General features: G+C 47.4%; 4 protein-coding genes and 2 non-coding genes across 7 annotated transcripts; 3 read left to right on the plus strand and 3 right to left on the minus strand.

Moving 5' to 3' along the window:
- Window positions 1-748: 748 nt before the first annotated feature.
- Window positions 749-2,123, minus strand: LOC124687560 (GEM-like protein 4). Its single transcript, XM_047221333.1, has 3 exons — window positions 1,702-2,123; window positions 1,542-1,610; window positions 749-1,456 (listed from the first exon to the last, which is right to left on the minus strand). Exons 1-3 carry the CDS (start codon window positions 1,868-1,870, stop codon window positions 1,002-1,004), a joined length of 693 nt encoding a protein of 230 aa, XP_047077289.1. The 5' UTR covers window positions 1,871-2,123; the 3' UTR covers window positions 749-1,001.
- Window positions 2,124-5,863: 3,740 nt separating this feature from the next.
- Window positions 5,864-8,557, plus strand: LOC124687561 (F-box/LRR-repeat protein 2-like). Its single transcript, XM_047221334.1, has 2 exons — window positions 5,864-6,221; window positions 7,446-8,557. Exons 1-2 carry the CDS (start codon window positions 5,873-5,875, stop codon window positions 8,348-8,350), a joined length of 1,254 nt encoding a protein of 417 aa, XP_047077290.1. The 5' UTR covers window positions 5,864-5,872; the 3' UTR covers window positions 8,351-8,557.
- A 2,422-nt stretch (window positions 8,558-10,979) lies between these two features.
- On the plus strand, window positions 10,980-13,387 carry LOC124692502 (DEAD-box ATP-dependent RNA helicase 47A). The gene is made up of 2 exons (XM_047225892.1): window positions 10,980-11,235; window positions 11,367-13,387. The coding sequence occupies exon 2, from the start codon at window positions 11,473-11,475 to the stop codon at window positions 13,180-13,182; it is 1,710 nt and encodes a 569-aa protein (XP_047081848.1). The 5' UTR covers window positions 10,980-11,235; window positions 11,367-11,472; the 3' UTR covers window positions 13,183-13,387.
- Window positions 13,388-13,596: 209 nt separating this feature from the next.
- Window positions 13,597-13,668, plus strand: TRNAT-UGU. The gene has a single exon. It is a non-coding gene; the product is annotated as a tRNA-Thr (tRNA).
- Window positions 13,669-14,879: 1,211 nt separating this feature from the next.
- Window positions 14,880-17,265, minus strand: LOC124687562 (protein BOLA1, chloroplastic-like). 2 transcript variants are annotated; one of them, XM_047221336.1, is made up of 2 exons: window positions 17,134-17,265; window positions 14,880-15,516 (listed from the first exon to the last, which is right to left on the minus strand). In XM_047221336.1, the coding sequence occupies exon 2, from the start codon at window positions 15,505-15,507 to the stop codon at window positions 15,199-15,201; it is 309 nt and encodes a 102-aa protein (XP_047077292.1). In that variant the 5' UTR covers window positions 15,508-15,516; window positions 17,134-17,265; the 3' UTR covers window positions 14,880-15,198. The 2 variants fall into 2 exon arrangements, with proteins under 2 accessions (XP_047077292.1, XP_047077293.1); XM_047221337.1 differs by having other exon boundaries at window positions 14,880-15,512; window positions 17,134-17,254.
- TRNAF-GAA lies at window positions 17,254-17,326 on the minus strand. Its single transcript has one exon. It is a non-coding gene; the product is annotated as a tRNA-Phe (tRNA).
- Window positions 17,327-20,546: the final 3,220 nt, after the last annotated feature.

Genomic DNA, 20,546 nt, shown 5'->3' on the forward strand with positions numbered 1-20,546 from the left:
GCCTAGGACCTCCACCTTTATTCAGGTCGGGCCCCCACGCCGCCGACCATCCAAGGCTGGCAAGGGTTGCCGGTCAGAGACACTTCCCATGCCTGGGTAACACCGCAACCCAACAACCGGCCCTGCCCTGCTGGCAGCCGACACCACGGAGAGGAAAGGAGAAGAGGACCTAGGGTTTACCTCTCCAGCCCGCCCCCACCCACACCTCCGCCGCCAGCACGGCTCGCCACCGGAGGCACCCACCACCACTCGTCGTGATCGCGAAGCCACACGCCCGAAGGCGCGCGCGCCGGTTCCTCACCAGGTCCGCCCAGATCCGCCGCCAGGACCTAAGGAGGTCGCGAGGAACACCTGGCCGCCGCCGTCGGCAGCCCGGGCTTTGCCCAGAAGCTTCCTCCGGTGGCGGCATGGGGGAGAAGACTCCCTCGATGGAGCTAGGGTTAGGGGCTCGGGTCGCCCCCCACCTCTGCACCGACTAGGGATGCACACAGCCATAGGCATGAGTATTAGGATTTTTAATCTTGGTGAAAGATTAAAGCATAGTTCTCAAGATAAAATTTGCAGCATGAATACTTCATTAATAAAATATTTTGCAGGGATTTCTTTCGTGCAACAAATTTCATGCAAATGGAGAATTATTTTTTGCGCCAGCCGCTTAATTAATTCCTATATATGCCTTTCATGTAGAATTTTTCGTATATATGCCTTGATATTACTGTGTTCAAGTACATAAGTCAATCGTATCCCGTTCAGAAACTTCTGACATGCATGTACAGCAAACAATTTTCTTCATGTTTCCAAGATTTTTTTTTTCGTTCAGACCAAGTTCCTTGGCCCTACCAACAGAAATTGCAATAGCCATATCTGTCAATCCAAATTGCAAGAGGAAGGAACATGCTCTCATCAAAAAAATGGTGGAGCAGAGGTTTCTGCTTGGCGCGCGCGCCCCAACAAGAAGTTGCCGCAGACTAGAACCTTAGGCAGCTAGCTCCATCGATCGATCATAGTAGCTCGGACGCGATGACCTGCTGCATGTACTTGCAGCACCGCTGGTAGCTGACGAAGCCCATGAACCAGAACTCGAAGCCGTCCACGGTGGCCATGTGTATGTACTTGTGCTCCGGGTTCTCGGCGTTCTCGCTGGGCTTCACCCGCTTGATCCTCCTGAGCGGCACAACCACCTTGTACGGCACCCGCGCGACGTCCCCGGAGGGGGAGGTGACGGTGAGGGAGCGGTCGCTGCGGAAGGCGATCTTCCGGGTGGAGACGAAGAGCATCCCGGCGATGGGCCCGCTGGTGGTGTAGAGGTAGCACTGCAGGGCCTTGGTCAGCCGCTCGCCCTTCTCGGCCGTGAAGGCCTGCCGGAACACCCGCTCCACGCCCCCCGCCTGCAGGATCCTCGCGCCCAGGCTCAGCTTCCCCCTCACCGTCTCCGACAGCTTCGGCCCCAAGGTCACTGTGAAAGATACACGTCAGCACACTGTCCGTTGAAGTCCCATTTGGGAAATTTGAGGGGTTCTGGTTTCTGAAGGCTGTCTCACCGTGGTCCCTGAAGCCCTGAGCGCGTCTGCCCAGCTTGTTCACCCAGTGGATCACCTGACCCTTGCTGCCTGAAATGACACCAAATTATTAGCATCACATGCATGCGTACAGAAGATCGACAGGTTGGGGAAGAAAATCTTTGGGAGATCGAAGACGCACTGTGCTTGTAACCGAAAGAAGCATAGGGGCTCGGGTGCGTCAACGAGACTGCAAGGCGATCGCCGTCATTCTTAACCGGTCCGGTGCCCCTCGTCGTCGACTCCTCTATGGCGTACGCCTTGGAGGTCACCGGCACCCCGATCACATGGCCGCAGCTCGACTTCGTCATGTTCTAATTCTTTGCTGCCTGCCTAAGAAAGATCGAGAAGACTCGTTGGTAGGCTGTGTGTGTCTGAGTGAGAGAGGAGGGAGAGGGGGGAGGGGTAGGTTGAGTGGCGGAGTCGGGTTTTATAGGGTGCGGGGGTGATGAAATCTTGGGCGAAAGTCAGGCAGGGGATTCGCGTCGAGTCAGCAGGGGCTCATCGGCGCCGGAAAAGCAGCGGTTCACGTTCGCCAAAAGGGCGAGCTTTAACGTGGGGCTGTGTCATCCGCTTCGATCGTGCGAGCGCCATGGGCGCGCGATCGATCGACCGGCCAACCGCTGCTGCATGCTACCGCTGGATAGATAGGTATAGATATTCTTTAGCAGGGGAGGAGTAGCAGAAACCTTTGCTTGCTCCGATCGTGAGCTCTCTCGACTTGTCTATGTCGATCGGCCCCAAAGGCAGGTGGCTCGCCACTTTGGAAGGAGCAGCCCATGTGCTCGCACAATCTCAACCTCGGGTTACGGGAAAAGAGGTGGGGCGCCATTGCAGGCCCAGGGATCTTAGTATATGCAGATACGGATAGCCTGTGTTTGGGACTGGTACCTACTTCTACTTGCAGTATTGTTGGCTAGCCAGCCTTTTTTCAGAATCATTTTAGGTTTCGGAGCCTATAGAAGGTGCTAAGAACAATGCAACTGGGCTTCGAAAACGCCTTTATCAATTACGTACGCACGTATGTCATGTTCCAGTAGAGCTATAGTTGCAGATTCTTTTTCGCAAAACCATCTCGCGGCGCAGGGTTCATTTGTTACTGCAAGTAAGTGAAGCTCCCTCAAAAGTTGCACGTCGATCTCTTCTAAGTATATATACCTTCCAGGGTTATACTATCGGACGCCCTTAATTAACTTCACGGATTAACGGCTGCTTGACTGCAAGTCTCAAACCACAGCAGATGGAGAAAAAGGCCCCACGGGTGATGTGGAAGAAGGACGATCCAGCGTGTAAAACCAGGACCTTTCCAGCTTAAAAAAAATCTTGGGTTTCAGGGGCGCATGCGCAGTGGTCGACCGGTCTCTTCTTTTGGCGAGGATCCCCCTTCCCATATCCAGTTTCCCTCTCCGGTCGCCGTCGCGGCCATCGGCGACCATACCCATCTTCGCTTCTGCCACAGCCCAAGAAGTCGCCGTGTCCCGCGCGGCATCGAGTCAGCACGACTACGTGCTCCTCTCCGTGTCCCACACGGACGCATCACGCGGAATCCAGATCGCGGCCGGATTAATCGCCGCCGTCTCCGTCCGCAGTTACGCCGGCCGGCAGAACCATCCGCAGTCGAACCGAGGGAGCTCTTGCCATTTCTCAATTCTGAGGCCTGCTCCTGTTCGTGTACGCCATGGGGAGAGCTCGACCTGGCTCGTTTCGTTAAATCGATCTATGTGAGCGAATGTGTCACTTGGTAGTGGGCTCGTTAAGCTTTGCGGATATCCGGAATGGCACCGATTTTCTATCCAGCGATGCCGCCTTTTCAACGAAAAGGACTGAATACTTAGTGGCGACGTCCCCCTTCCAGACTGGCCAGTAGTGGTATTTATTTATGCGAAATCCAAGAAATTGAAGGGCTTAGTTCTTTTTTTAGTTCTTTTGTTATCCATCATGTAATAAGACCATCTAATACTCTGGCTTGCACTATAGAAGCTACAAGTTGTTGGATGGAACTGCCACCGCCTTTCCTCGTGTCTAGCCTTCACGCGGATAAAAGGCAGCGGAAGACCAAGTCTGACATTAACCATGCTATACAATCTATAGCAAGCACGGAATGATGCAAGGAAGACATCTGCTTATGCGAAGGAGACACACAAGATTGTTGATCCAAAGACAATTGTGATGAGAATAGTTGTTGCAGTTGAGGAGCGGCGCACATTCCGCGAATCCTAGCCGGGTTGTTACCGCAAAACCAAGGATGAATGTGCTTAGGGCCGTGATGCATGTAAAATGCATGCATAAAATTTGCAGTTTATTGCCATATATTCCAATATATTTGTATGTTATAAGATGTTATATTTATGTTTTGCATTGATTTCAGGGATTTTCTAAACGACCTCCTTTTATTGGTTCATAACTCTGCAGAACAGGAAATCTTTGTTTTGAGTATTTTTTTGAACTCTGCAGAACAAGACACCGAATTCTTCGGTGTGTACCCCCAAACCTCGGAGTCTCTGGCAAAGTTCCCGGACCCCCATAGTGAGAGTGGGGCACACGGGCCAGCTTCTCGACTTGGGTGGTCCGGAGACTTCTCCGTAGTCTCCGGCCTGGGGAGGCCGGAGTCTCTAGTGTACAAAGGCCGGAGTCTCCGGACTGGAGATCCTCAACATTCATCTTTGGTGTGGTTCCCTCCACCATTATTCCAAGCCAACCCCTAATACATTCTTGAGCACCTGCAGACACTTCACCACAAAGTTGCAAGGCACCGTCTTGTTGTTTCACTTTTTAGAGATCGGCCACTGTGACATGCTTAATATAAATATTCTCTAGAACACATAAGCACATGGTAAAAATATATTTATGTTGATAACAAACACACAAAACTATGTTACAGGAGAATTTCACCCCCCCCCCCCCGCCCCAAGGGTTTTGGCTGCACCAAACCCCCTCCCATTCCCCCTATATAAGGTGGAGGCTTGGGGGGAGGAGCACACAATTCCTCCTTTGAGGAAAAGAGAGCCCAACCCTAGGCGCATCTCTCCCCCTCTCTCTAGTTCTCTCTCCCGCACGTGATTCCTCAAAGAGTTGCACACGGAGGGAGTCCACTCCACCTAGTATGTTGTAGCGATGCTGGGATCCGAATCCAGAAGATCTACTTCCGCACCTTCGATGGATCGGAGATGGTAGCGTCGTTGAGCATCGTATGTGTGTGAAACTGGGGTGCTGCCACTTCCGGCACTTAAGGTCGTATGGGAGGACTGCCACTCGACCCTGAGGTCGGCAACGAGTAAGACTACAGCATCCATATTCTAGCGGAACGTTAACTGCTTTCAGTCTTCAAAGGTGTGAACTCTATTACAACATTACTTTTAGATAGATCTGGACATATTGGGATCCGTTAGTTGGACTTTTTTGTTTTCTGCTGCAAACCCCTACACAACAGCGTGCATATGGGCAAGGCGACGGCGAGCACGGGGTAAGGTGGTGGCACACACGGGGCAAGGAGGCTTGCATGTGCGCACAAGGCGATTCACGCACGACGCAAGCCGATGGCCACGCATGTGCATGTTGGAGCACACAGTGCTAGTTGCAGCTCAAGGTGTAGAGGCTGGCTGGCAGGCCGTGGATGAAACGTCAAGAACTTAAAATAAATAAATAAATAAATAAATGCTGGTAGTGGGCCTTTTTGGTGGAATATTCTTGAATATGCTGTTTTATTAAGGGGTCTGATTTGCGATACTCAAGTTTGAGCTCTTAAATCACATTTACCTACACGTTTATATATGTGATTTTAAGGGCCGCAGGATGGGGGTATGCTAGAGTTGCTCTTAGGTGGAGCTAGGCAGATATGTGTAATGAGAAAAGATAATAAGGAGAGAACATAATTGATAAAAAAAATTAGTTAACAATGCATAACTATATAAGTACTTCCTCCCATCCTAAGTATTTGCCCTTTTAAATTTCACTAGGAAAACAAAAGTTTGACCATCTAAAAATTATGGCCATCAAACAATGAATTACAATTATTCAAATTCAACGGATTTTTTGCTGAAATAAAATTTTGAGAAATCTTCTCAAAAATATAGAAATCATAAACACTTTAGTGACTATTCTACTAGGAAGTTTGAGGTCATTTAGGCTTTTCTTAATGATTTTTTTTGTGAGAGAAAAGAGTATATTTTCTTGAAGACGTGGAGTACTGGAGTAGAGGGCCCAGATGGGCATGCCCAACTACCGTCCGGCGGATTAAAAAGCCCACTCCAGATGGGAAATTGAAAACTAATAATTTCTCCACTGAAAAGCCCGAATAATTCCGAACTCCGGCAATGTCTGCATCACCATCAGTGGGCGATGAGGCCCCCATCAACGCGGTGCTCACCGACGACGAGCTCCGTGCGGTGCTCGCCAGGCTGGGGCCCGAGTCGGAACGTGACGCGTTCGGGCTCGTGTGCAAGCGCTGGCTCCAGATCCAGAGCTCCGAGCGGCGCCGCCTGCGCGCGCGCGCCGGTCCGTCCATGCTGCGCAGGCTAGCAGCGCGCTTCCCGGGCATCCGCGAGCTGGACCTCTCCCAATCGCCGTACCGCTCGTTCTACCCTGGTGTTATCGACGACGACCTGGACGTCATTGCCAGGGGCTTCTGCAATCTGCGAGTCCTCGCTCTGCAGAACTGCAAAGGTGAGACCTCCTTTTTCGATAGCGATCCATTCGCTATGGTTGTGTCAGTGTGTGCGTGATTTTGCAAATGCAGAACGCTAACAGATGCGATTTGTGGTTTATTGGTGTTCTTTAACCTGCAAAGATGGGATAGAATAGATCTTTTTGGCTTGGGAAAACTCTGCTGTTGCATCATTTTAACTATATGTTAATTTTAAGTCGTTCATCAGAAACATGTGAACCAATGAATTTGATGTATTCCTACGAAATAACCCAGGCAGCTACAGCTAATGCTAGATTCGAAGTGAGAAGTGCATACAAGTGAATTTTCCAAATTTCTGAAGATTTTTCCAGTGTAGGTTACATTACACTGCTAGACCATAGAACTCGACTCGAGTAGAGATGTTAGTCTACTGTGGGATCAGCAAGATATTTGCAGCCCCGGTTATGCTATGTTTGGTTCGATATGCCAGGTCAGATAAAAATGCTCAGTTGTCCTCAATTGTGTATATAGACATCCTGATTTTTGTGATGTGGGATCCCATCTGTAGTTGTTTTACAGCTCCCAGAAAAAGTTCTGTTCTGTACTTTGTTGTGGTAATAACCCATTGGTTCATTTTGGATAGTCTGGCTAGACAATTATAAGCTGGGCAAGTGTACTTTAGATAAAATATTTAATCATACAACTTGTGATCCTTTGTAATATTCTCTGACATGGTGATACATATTGCTAACTTTCAAGCTGTTGTTAGTCCTTGCGGTTCCTGCGCTGAGTGCTATCTTTTTTGTTAGCCATCAGGCTGGTTGTTGAAATGTTTTTATTTTTTACACTGTTGTAGCTGGTATCACCAGCAGATCTTAAAGCTTTCCACAAATCTGGGCCTTTGTTCTTTGCTCTAAAAAACAGTTGCTAATTTTTTTGAGGAAAATAAATATTTCCAATCTTCTGCACTTTAAAGTTACTAGCAATTCTAGAGGTTATGAGTCTTGGTTTTAATGCATTCATGCAGTTCAGAACTGAAACCAACATCTTTGATAGTTTCATTGTCATTTTGGCTTTGGCATACCCTTTTTAGCATGGACCGACATCTTTATGTTTTCTCGAACCTAAATGGTACTTAGCATTGTGATGGGGACTCATATCATATAAGTGGAAGCAGTATCTCATTTGGGTGTGAAATTGTTGCTATTTCTTTAATCTATTGATAATGTATTTACATTATCCACTGTTCATGTGTCTCTTAGGTATCACTGATGTTGGAATGATCAAATTAGGGGATGGGCTGCCATTTCTACAAACCCTAGATGTCTCTCACTGCAGAAGGCTTAGTGACAGAGGTTTAAAGGTGGTTGCATTGGGATGCCGGCATTTGAGACAGTTGTACATCACAGGTTGCAGATTAATAACTGATAATTTGTTGCATGCTGTATCAAAAAGCTGTTCAAATTTGGAAGAGCTTGGGGCTGCGGGATGTAACAGCATAACAGATGCTGGAATCTCAGCTCTAGCTGATGGTTGTCATAATATGAAGTCGCTGGACATAAGCAAATGCAATAAAGTTGGTGATCCTGGAGTTTGCAGAATTGCGGAGGTTTCTTCGTCATCTCTGTTATCACTGAAGTTGTTGGATTGCAGCAAAGTAGGCAATAAGTCCATCTATACACTAGCTAAGTTCTGCTGCAACCTAGAGACTCTCAGCATCGGTGGATGTCGGGATATTAGCGATGAGCCCATAGAAGCACTAGCTCTTGCCTGTTGCAGCAGCCTCAGGAGCATAAGAATGGACTGGTGCTTGAAAATAACAGGCGCCTCACTGAGAAGTCTGCTGCGTAACTGTAAACTTCTTGCAGCTATCGATGTCGGGTGCTGTGACCATATAACTGATGCGGCATTCCAGGGAATGCAAACAAACGTGTTTCAGTCAGAACTGAGAGTTCTGAAGATCAATAATTGTGTTAGCATCACGGTTGCGGGAGTGAGCAGCGTGATAGAATCATGCAATGCACTGGAGTACCTAGATGTCCGATCATGCCCTCAGGTTACAAGGCAGAGCTGCGAGCTAGCTGGGTTGCAGTTTCCTGGTGGCTGCAAGGTGAACTTTGAAGGTAGCTTGTCTGAGTCTGATTCATCTGTTGATAGGTTCTTCTAGGATCACTTAGAACTCAGTACTATCCAAGATTAAGAGTAGTTGTGCATTGCTCAACTCAGGGCCTGTATTGTAGAAAGTAGCATCGGGGCTCATGCAGTGAGCTGTATTTGAATGATTAAGAAAAGTATGATTTGTGTAAAATTGAACAACTTCAACTGAACAACGTTTCCTGAGGTTGATAAAATACTTTCCTATTTTTTCCATTTCCGACACGGACTAAAAATGACCTCGCAAATTCTCATACGGTTACCGCAATTTGCCATAAATTCGTTTGCTGGTAGAATGTTAAGTCTAACCTAAATATACTTGTAGTTACCAAAAGAAACATGACTTGTCAACATTGTCGCCAAATTCTCTATTTTCATTTGTGCTCTTTTTGAGTTTCACAAGTTGACAAACAGGTAATATGTTCCTAACGCTAAACCCTAATAATTATTTTTTAAACTTAAGGCTGAGGCCTAGCGTTAAATTAATAACGCCACATTGGCGGAAGATACAAGAGCGCTTATCCATATTACAACAACACCCAACACACAAAATGAACTAGGCATCAAAACTAAACCGGGTCAACCGGAAGAGCTAAACAGCAAGCAAGAAACTCTTAAGGAGAACTACATCGAAGAAGATGAGGATCACGTTCTGCGCTGGGGGCATTGTCGTCTCGCCTTCGGTCTCTATCGCCGGAGGGAACCCATGTCCCTAGGCAGACAAGAAACACCATCATCGGCGGGCCAGAGCTCTCCCTAGAGCCCGAGCAGGCGCACCAACAAACGTTGCACCCCGCCAAGACACGAGCACCACCTTCGCAGACATCGCCTCCAGGGAGCTTCACCATCAACGCCATCGCCAGCACCACCGCCGACTGAGAGACACACCGTGGGCTCCAAGACGGCGCCTTCAGCAAGGGAACGACACCAAAAGGTTTCGCCACCGTCCGATCCGAGCGGATCAAGATTTTCACCCGGAGCAACAGGAGGGATAGTGAGGAAGTTGGGACGGCCTCTTCAGCAAGAAAGCGACGCCCTTGGGAGTCGCTGCCGCCGGCTCCGGACACGCCGGGCAGGTTTTCACCCCAGCCAAAAGTCCGAATCCGAACCCGAGAGCGACCAGGAGCTGCTGGCCACTCCCACAGTTTGTCACTACCCAGTAAACACGCCGCCCACGCGACCATGACCACATGGCAGCACCAGAGGCGTGACCCCCGCCGAAGCGCCGCAACTCCCACCGACCAGAGGGCCCACCCTCGCCCACCATCGAAGAAGACAGGCAACTCGTGCGAGGCCGGTCACCCCAGCCACCGCAACAAGCTCAACTCCACTACCACCTGCCACCGTCTTCTTCCCCATCGCCCGCACCATCATACACCTCTTTCACGACCATCAAACAGAGGCAGTCCACCGCCGGTGAGGTACCAGACCGGCAAGAGCCGCACGAGTAGCCACCTCCAGATCTGGCCGGATGGCCCTTGATCTGGATCTAGATCTAGACACAGGGGGAACCGCCAGAGAGCACCACAAACTGGCACCCTAGCCGAGTTGGAGCTATCCCATGGCAGGAAATGCCCGCCCGCCGAACCAGCTGCCAGAGAGTGCCTCATATTCGTCGCCGTTGGGGAGAGAGATGCTGGCTAGGGTTCAGGTTCAAAGGAGGAGAGATGAGAGGCAGGGTTGGAGAGGGAGGGTTCGGTGGGGGCCGGCCGCCGGCGGCAACGGAGGGGGAGAGATAACATGGGGAAGGGGGTTGAGTTAGGGTTTGAGTCGCCCCTGGGTTGCCCATGCGGGAGCGACACGGGAGCTGGGGAGAGAGGAGATTCACGAGTATGATTTATCACCCTAATAATTATAAAAGCTATAGGTTCAATACCTTGAAACTTTTTCCAAACAAATTAAAAATTTCAGCATCGCACTTCATAAGTTAATTAATTTAGCAGTATAGGAAGCAAATTTGGTGCACATGAGCTCCAGTGCTCTCAGTTTTCAAAATATTTAAAAACTGTATTTCTGCGTTTCAAAAATTTATCACATTTATTCCATGAATGCATACACATGTTCTGAATATTCATGCAAATTTTCGGTATAAATTGCATTGTATTTTGAGCTACAGGAAAAAAACAAATTTGTGGCTACGTATAGAGGTATATATTTGTCAGAAATTTGTCTTTTTTGTATAGCTTAAAATATAACATATTTTTCTCCAAAATTTCTACCGTACCTTCAGAATATTTATATGTATGTGGGTATTTAATTTCATATTTTTTGAACTCCAAAAAATATGATTTTTAAAAATCAGGAGCACTGGTGCTCATGTGCCAAATACACTTTTTGAGCAGTATAAATTTGTAGTACAAATTGGAAAAAATAAGTTTTCCTGTTTAAAAACTTAGTTTACTTCAAGTTTGTAGTTTGTAAATTAAGTTTATAATTAGGGAACCAAGTTTTGAAAAGTTTCATAACTCAGGCCCAACATTCATCTGCCTGCAAGTTTGTCAAAAAAAGAAAAATCCCATCTACACTGGACTGGATTTTTTTTCTTAAAATTTTAACAGAGGAATTTCACCCGCTAATGATCCGGACCGTCGAAGTCCATCTCCTCCGCAGCCTCTCCAACCCTCCCGCACCTCCTCCCCTATCCCCTCCTCGCCCGCGCAGCCACCCTGCTCTCCTGCTCCGACCTACCCAAAACCCAGCCAACACGGCTCCAAAATCTCACCTTCCGGCACAGCTGTGCTCTAGAGCCGCCGACGTGCCGTGGCTTACCTTCACCGGCGACGCGTCAAACCGCCCCCTCCCCTCCACCCACACCCCACAACCTTCCCGCGTCGCCGCCATCGCAGTTCCCCTTCTACCTCGTCCCGTCCCGGCTGCCTCTGCCCCGTCCGCTTCGAGGTATGAACCTTTGGTCATCCAGTGATTACTTAATCCCAAACTAGTTCGCACAGATGTATGGTGCGCACACCACCAGGCCATGTAGATCCGCCCCCGGTTTTCTGACCTTGTTTTCTGATTATCTTGCACAGCTACAAGCACACCCTGTCCCGAACTTGCTGAAAATAAGAGCCTCCAACATAGATAGAATTGTCGAGTTCAGGTGCCGAGTTTGACGTTATTCAGCATTTTTCACAAATGAGGCTAATTATCGGGCAAGTTCATCGGAACGTTCTTGCTTTGGCATCATCCCGGTCATGCTTTGTCGTCGGCGACCACCTTCCGTTCAGAATGCTGTCGCTGCCGCGTGCAGCTCGGTTTCATCAGAGTGCTTGGAGGGGCAGCCAAGCTGTCGAGGACAGCGGCAGCGCGCTGACCCTAGCTAACCTTGAAGTCCAGAGCAAAGCTGACTATGTGAAGAAAGAAAGGGTGACACGAACCGGAGGTCCGAGGCCAAGCTCAAGAGACACTTCCTACAGTGTGAAACCAAAGAAGGTTTATCCGCTTAAGACTGCCTTACCGAAGTCGCCGGTGGTGAAGAAGAAACTGAAGATTGATGAGTCTTTGTTCTCCGCGAGTTCATTTGAAGAGCTCGGTTTGCCGCCGTTGCTCATTGACCGGTTGAACAAGGAAGGCCTGACTTCTCCAACCGAGGTCCAGTCTGCTTCCATTCCTGTCATATCACAAAGGCATGACGTGGTTATCCAGTCGTATACTGGGTCGGGGAAAACCCTTGCGTACCTTCTCCCTATTCTTTCTGAAATAGGCCCCTTGAAGAGGGCTGGAGAGCAGGGTAAATCTGACAAGAGATCAGGTATAGAAGCAGTTGTTGTTGCTCCTTCAAGAGAATTAGGAATGCAGATAGTGCGAGAGGTCGAGAAAATCTTGGGCCCTGATGACAAGAGACTTGTGCAGCAGCTTGTTGGCGGTGCTAACCGTTCGAGGCAAGAAGAAGCATTGAAGAAGAACAAGCCAATTATTGTTGTTGGAACACCTGGCCGTATTTCGGAAATTTCAGCAGCTGGTAAGCTACAGACACATAACTGCCGTTTTCTTGTACTGGATGAAGTCGACCAGCTTTTGTCATTTAATTACCGCGAGGATATGCATAGAATACTAGAGCATGTTGGTAGGAGATCTGGCACTTCATCTTCTAGTGGCATCCTCGGTCCACTTGCTAGGCGGTCTGAGCGTCAGACAATCTTGGTATCAGCAACAATACCGTTTTCAGTTATACGTGCAGCCAAGAGTTGGGGTCATGACCCAGTTCTTGTTAGGGCTAAGAGTGCTGTTCCTCTCGACTCAATTGCTGTTCCAAGGCCTATGCTGTCCCAGGGTGAACCAGGCTCCGATCCAGCAATGTCCGTTAATCAAGCTGCAGTTAACAGCTTGCCTCCGTCACTGGAGCATTACTACTGTACATCGAAGGCTCAACACAAAGTTGACACCTTAAGGAGATGCATCCATGCTCTGGAAGCACAGACGGTGATTGCATTTATGAACAACACCAAGCCACTGAAGGATGTTGTATTTAAGTTGGAGGCCCGTGGGATAAAAGCTATTGAGCTGCATGGAGATCTTGGGAAGCTTGCAAGGTCAACAGTCTTGAAAAAGTTCAAGGCAGGTGAATTCAGAGTTCTAGTCACAAACGAGTTATCCGCTAGAGGACTGGATGTGCCAGAATGCGACCTTGTGATTAACCTGGATCAGCCAACAGACTCTACACACTACGCCCACAGAGCTGGTCGGACTGGACGTCTTGGGCGGAAAGGGACTGTGGTTTCAATATGTGAAGAAAGCGAGACATTTATTATAAGAAAAATGCGGAAGCAATTGGGTGTGCCCATCAAGCCATGTGATTTCACTGAAGGCCAGATTAACGTTCATAAGGAGGAGGATGTGGAATAAACTCTACAGTGTGCCTGCTCAACTCTACTGTATTACTTTAGTTTCTCCAAGCAGTGTTGCTTTTCATGAGCATTTAGTCTAGTTTATTAAAGTATTGCCAGTAACCATTTTTGTTCAACAGAGATTGGATACATTAGAAAATACTAGTAGTCTTTTCTGGTAATGTTTAGCAGTTTTTCTTATGAAAGATCAGTATTCAGCTCTACTATTTTGTTTTGTTGTGCCCCTCTTATGGAGCCATATCGTGATTTGTAAGGTGCTACTGGAATACTTTAATACTACACTGGTGTTATGTATTTCAACTGCTCGTCTGAAATATAAGAAAAAACAGGCTGAATGCATGTGCCTAAGTTGAAAGCTTTAGCCAGAAATGTATTAGGTAAATTTCTTTCAATACTAACTGTAACAACAGTAGCCCCTATAGCTCAGTGGTAGAGCGTCAGTCTTGTAAACTGAAGGTCTGTAGTTCGATCCTGCATGGGGGCAAATTTTTTTCATCATGTTTACCATTTTCGCTGACCTTTTTTATCATATTGTTTTTTCTAGATGGTGTTTTATTTTTTTCATCATGTTTACCATTTTCGCTGACCTTTTTTATCATATTGTTTTTTCTAGATGGTGTTTTACTTTCCCCCGTCCTTTTGTAGCCTGTTCTTTTCTAGATGGTGTTTGACTCTCTTTATGTGCCTTAACAAACGCAATCCAACTGCAATGATACGTCCACGGGCAGTCCAGCTTTCCCTCCGTCTCATTCTGATACAAGCAAGCAGGAATGTGTGCCAGTGTCGTAGGGGAATACTTTCTTCAGTTGGTATTTTTCTCGTCCAGATGCAACACAAACACTTGCAGCCTGTTAAACTTGAGATATGCCTTTGAACTCTCAGAACATGGTAATCGTGGCTATCAAAACGAAATACACAAATTACGGTGAAACCAAGGCTTGCTGGTAACCGCTACAAAGGCACCAGTAGCGACAGATTGGCCAGCAATCTGCATCCCTGCTCGTGGTTTCTCCAGCAAGTACCGACCAAAAGCACGTCTATAGTAGTGTTGCAGCCTTGCTAAAGCCTGGCGACATGCCCTCGTCAACTTATGGCAGAGAGAGACAGGAAAAATAAATTAACGACTAGGATTTTCAGAGCTTAAGATTTTCCAGTTATTCAAGATTCTGATGTTGCTTAAGGCATTGCGGAGAACTTAAGAAAATCCTTTTTGCAGAAAAGAGAACCGTAAGATTGGTGATGAAGAAAGCACCAGTGCGAAACTTGAGGAGTCCATGACCATGGATGTAAAAAAACCGTGTGTTGTATTCGAAGATTTAAAATAAGATGATGCAGTAGCAATGTGGCCCAACAGATAATTCATGGCTACACTTGTTTGCTTGCAGTAGGCGGCAAACCTGTGATCAGCTGGACCAGATCACCGTGGTGCCTGTTCCGTTATCTCTTGATAATGGAACTGGTACTCTTAAGGTCGTAAGGAAAACCAGGAAGACAGTTCATGCCTGAATAGACTAAGGTCTAGGACACAAATAAATAACTAAATGTGCTTCGGCTACAGTTTATTTGCACCAATCAGAGTCAAAACTTATCAGACTTATAGAACATATTAGATTGTACTATATTTAGCAAAAGATTTTATCTCTTATGTTCAAAGCAAGTACAGATCCACCGCAAAAAAATATAGATCACCAAAAAGAAGGATGAGAAAATATATCCATCACCAACACAAAATCTTCAGTTTGCCAAATGCCTCTAGAAGCGCCACCATACAAGGTCCTTGACAATTATGGATAAATGAAACGAGAATGTGGTACTGAGTACTGACTAAATGTTCATAGCTTTCATGGCCACAGGTGATTATCCATACTTACGATCTAATGCAAGTATGCAACACCATGTCTTTGTCATGAAAGAAACATGACATATTGTTACTGTTTGATTCATGGCTACATGATATTGCTGCAATCAATTTATTTTGGAACACACACTAATTAAGTCTATGCTTCTTTGACGTTCATGATCCAGACTCCTTTGGAGTTTTCGCAACAATGGAGATAGCATGAAGACCCGAGTTCAACTCATCGGTCAAGAGATCGTACACCATCCTGTGACGCTTCACAAGGCTCTGGCCCTCAAACTTCGGTGAAATTACCTTGATGTTAAAATGTGTCTCGTTTGCATTGTCCTTCACAGCTGCATGCCCAGCATGTTGGTAAGAAACATCTTCAATATCTAGCGTACTGGCCTCCAAAGCAGACTGCAGCTTTTGCCTCATCCGAACAGCTCTCGACAGCACAGCAGTGGTACCTCGTGAACCCATCATTGTTACAGTCTGCTTAGAAGAAAAATGTACTGGTTATCCAAAATAATCACTGTTACAAGTAGGACCACATGAAATTACAGAGATAAACAGCACAATGGAATGTTACATACTTCATAAGCATAAGCATAGTTGATGAACAAACAATCCAATAGCAAGGCCAGAATTGCATCACATAGATAAATAAAGAATACTACCTTACACATCCTATTCTCAACAATTCATTGCCTCAAGTCATGAATAAACCATGTAGCACATCTCTTTTCATTTTAGATATAGGGCAAACACCTCGGTTACATATTCAGTTTGCAGATTCTAGTTTCTGAGCAACCGATATGAAATCAAGATACAAAAAATTGAACAAATACAGTTTATCTTCGCTTGACCTATGTAATCTCCACATGTCAGGAATAGGTCGAACTAAACAGCCTAACAACACCATTGATTCAATTTTTTGAACTAAACCCAGTGTCCTTCTATCTCGTGAAGAACAAACAGCGAAGATGCAAGCCACATGTAGAGAATCAAAAACCTAGATATTGCAATTAGACCCAAAACCATAACCTAGATGGTGAAATTAGACCATCCTTCAATAGATAGATTACAGTGGAAATGTAGAGATAAACAGCGCAATGGGACATTACATAGTTCATAAACATAAGCGTAGATTGATAAATGAACAAACAGTCCAATAGCAAGGTCAGAATTGAATAACATAGAAAACTAAAGATTACTGACTTAGCCCATCCTATTCTCAATAGTTCATCACCGCAGCCCTCAGGTCATGAATAAGAGCATGTAGCCCATGTCCCTTTTCTTTTACATACAGGGCGAACACCTCGGTTCCATTTTCAATTTGCAGATTCTTTTTTTTTTAGAAAAACAGGGCATAGCCCCAGTTCCATTGCTGAAACCAGATGTCACAACGTTTATTACAACACAAACACATCTTGCCAGGTTCACTCAAACCTACCCATCAAAAGATCTAGGGGGAGAAGTTCCAGCACACTCATAGATAGCCCACTACAAGGGGGGAGAGACCACTGTCGAGAAAGGAGACAGGGGAAGGAGGATTTGCTTTGCAGATTCTTGATTCTTAACAAGCTACAAAAATTGGAAGAACATTGTTGTTCTCTTTTTTATTTTTTTTGATGAAACGAACATAGTTTATCTTCCCTTGACCTACGAAATCCCCATCTGTCTTGAATAGATTGAAAATAACCTACAAGATGTAGTATCCTTCTACCTTAAATAGAAGGAACAACACCACTGGTTCCAATTTTCGAACTGAACCCACTATCCTTGAATTTTAGAATCTCGTCAACCGACAGCGAAATTGCAAGCCCCATAGAGAGAATCAAAATTTCAAAACCTAGATGAATACAACTGGATACGAGTCGTAACCTAGATGATGAAATTAGACTGTCCAGATAGATTGAGCTAAATAAAAACTACAGGCATGTAGGGTATCTTCAAGCGGATCTGACGAGAAGCTTAGAGGGAAAACAAAAAGGTTCTACGGTTGCTGTGATCTAACCCGTTTGTACGTAATGGACATGAAATCAACTGGCTGCACAAATTTTATAAGCGATGCAACAAACATCGAAAAAAAAAGCGGGGAGAGCTTACGCCGGAAGATCTGCTGTCTTCTGTCGCGTCGGCGGCGGCTACGTTGTGGAAGGGGAAACCAGGGGAACGAAAACAACTCCAGATGTATTGCCTGAAACTTTAAAAAGGCGAAAAAGCTGATGCGGTGAGGGTGGATCGAACACCCGACCTTCAGATCTTCAGTCTGACGCTCTCCCAACTGAGCTATCCCCGCTTGATGTCAGAAAGGAAAATTTAACCTACAAGTCCTTGTTCGACAGGCCGGGTTTCATGTGTTTAAACTTTAAAGGTGTAATTTTTTAGGTCAACCACATGAAACACGCTAAAAAACTCTACATACCGTTCGGTACTCCAGTTTTGGACGGGTCTAGCCCCTTCGATCCAATAGAATAGGCTGAAATACTCATCCGGTTGACATGGATCAGAAACACTCCACCTAGCTCGTGTTTTTTTTGGGTTGCCTTGAACGTCCCGTTGCTCCGGCAAATTAGCAACTGATTGAAATGCACTTCTCTCGTTCCTCCCGATTAGAGTGAATCCATATCGGATCAGCAGCTGATTGACCTGGTCAGTTACACCTCATTTACCCCAATTCAGCCACCCAAAACACTCTCTCAGACACACATTAATCCACGCGTGCCGAACGAGGCCTAAGAGCATCTCCAGTCGCGTCCCCCAAACCGTCCCCCAAAGCGCGCCGGATCGAACGTTTGGGGGACGTGTTCTGTTCGTGCCGCGTTTGGGGGACGTCGCTCCCCAGCCGCGGCCCCCAAACGCCGCCCCCAATCAGAAATTCAAATAGATGCATTCAAAAGAGATCGTTCCCGCCGGTTCGTCGCGATCAGAGTAGCGGCGATCGATCAAAATGCTGGGCGCGCGATCATATTACAGACCGGTGGTGCATGCAAATTAGAAGAAGGGGTTGGTCGACGGCGTCGTGTCCTGAGTCGACGCAGGCCCGTCGAGCACGACGACCTCGTCGCGATCTGTCTGTTCCTGTGCATGGTGCGTCACCGGCACCCTCGTCGTCCTCACGCCGTCCGCGTCTACCTCCACGAGATCATCGTCACCGGCACCCTCGTCGTCCTCTTCCTCGCCGCCCTCTTCCTCGCCGCCCTCTTCGTCCTCAACGTCGTCCTCCTCGTCGTCCTCCACCCCGTCCTCTTCCTCGTCGTCCTCCTCCTCAACCCCGTCGTCCTCCTCGGCGACCGGCGCCGTCGTATTCGAGCGGACCCCTGCGGCCGGTGAAAGGGCCGCCGTCCGGACCGGGTCCCGGCTCGCGTTGCTCGTACGCGGGGAGTAGAGGTTGTTGGGGTTGAAGCCGCCGTGCGGCGGCGCATCTCGGTAGTGCGGCGACAAGTTAGGCGTCACGCACCCGGGAGTGGCGGAGGGGCCGTCATTGTAGAAGGCGGCTTGCGACGGAGAGAAGACTCCCGGAACGTACACCGGCACGTTCGTACTATATGGGCTCGCGTTGGTGGCAGCGATACACCCGGCGATTATGCGTCGAGTGGCGGCGCGCCGCCGCAGCCTTCTTCTCCGGCTCCGCCGCCCTCCGTCCTTTCGGCTCCGCCGTCGATAGCTTCGGCGCGAGCAATCTTGCTGCCATTCATCTTCGGTCATGCCTTCGGGCTTCTTCTTCGCAGCCGGCGCCTTCCGCGGCCGCGAACGGCGCTTTCGCCCCTATCGTCGCATTGCCCGGCGGCTTCTTGGCCGCTTTCTTCGCCATCTTTTTGGGGGCTGTCGGGCGGCGCCATGGAATGGGGAGAGGGTAGCGGCGGCGGGTGCACGGCGGGAGGGAGAAAGAAATCGGCGGGATAGGAGAAATGAATCGGCGGCGGGATATGTTTTGGGAGGCCTGTGCGCGGCGGTATAGGCGCGATTTGGCGGGAGCGGCGGGATTTGGCGGGAGTGTGAGACGAATTTTCCCCTGTGCCGCCGACGGGTCGGGCCCGCGTCGGTTGGCCTCGCTTTCGTTGTGTCCGGCGTCCCCGGTGCGTCCCCTGTGGGACGGGGACGGGCTCGGGGCGCAGGACACCGTATCGGGGCGCACCGGACAAAAAAGGGCTTTGGGGGACGCGGCTGGAACGCTTTTTTTGTCCGGCGCGCCCCAAATCCCTTTGGGGGACGGTTTGGGGGACGCGACTGGAGATGCTCTAAATAGGTTACCCCAAATTTTATGTGTTTGCTCCGACGTCCGTGAATCTTCCATTTCGACGTTAGGGTAACGTTTTAGTTCTCAATCCGCAAGGAGTGGCCCAATATAGTCACGAGGGCTGGTGGAGAAACTCCAACTCATGAGCTACAAAGATCTTGAGGGAACGTTTGAAGGATGCGTTTTCTTTTTCACTCGCAAGGAAACATGACGGCAATCATCGGAATCGGGCAAGCTGCAGAAATACCACCACATTCACCTCCTTGTCGGTTGTCGCACGGTCTCAAATTGGTAATAAGTAATAATCCTAGCATGCGTGTTGCGAAGTACCCCAAAACAGTGGATGAATGTGTTTGCTGATTCTCAGCTTGTATAACCGTCGGATCCTACGTGGAGATCGTGCGTTTTTTCTTCCCAGATTGTATTGTTTTTCGTGGGATGCTAGCAGCTCTAGGCCGTCCCAAAAAAAAAAAGACATATGGGAATATGGGATAAACAATGCTTCCGGCGAGTGTTCAGCCTATGAATGAACACTCTTGCCAACACAACACCTAGTTGTTTACGGACCATTTCACCCAGTTTTACTGACGTTTCTATAGTTTAAGACAAACTTTAACCTTTAATTTGGTTAAGAATATATAAACTATATGTCTACGAAAGCTATACCGTTATATCCATATTTCAAAAGCTATATTGTTAGAATCATATTTCAAAAAGCTATCCGGAGGGAGTACTCTTTATCATGAATCGATATAGTCTAAAGTGTCAGCCCTTTGATTTACAATTTTCACTTTTTTTATTTTCATTTTGTGCATAACCATGTTATAACAAAGAGCAAATGTAACAGTTTTATCTTCATGTTGTTGAATTTTATTACCTTGACTTTTTCAACAAAAGAAATAAATACTTTACTTAAGTCTATTAAATTCCTTGTCGCGAAAGAGTATTCTCAGTGATCTCTTTTATTACTACCTTATTGGTGCAGTTGTTATATTTTATCGGTTTCTAAGTCTCAGCCGGCCAAGATTTGAGTTAGAGCTTGGTCGACTCTACCGTTGAATTGTATCATGGTTGGTGATAGCGTGGGACTCGCATCTGGGATGCAGCCACGTATTTTTAAGTTGTAAGTGGGATTTTCAGTTGCAAGTGGATTGGACATGTGTTTTTACACTTGCAAGTGGATAACGACTAAGATTTTCGAGTTATAAATGAGTTTATTTCGGTTGCAAGTGAAGTTTAAAATGTGGGTTTTTTAGTTGAAAATGTGGTTCAAACGATT

This window comes from Lolium rigidum, chromosome 2 (assembly GCF_022539505.1).
Source record: "Lolium rigidum isolate FL_2022 chromosome 2, APGP_CSIRO_Lrig_0.1, whole genome shotgun sequence".
NCBI classification, from domain to species: Eukaryota; Viridiplantae; Streptophyta; class Magnoliopsida; order Poales; family Poaceae; genus Lolium; species Lolium rigidum.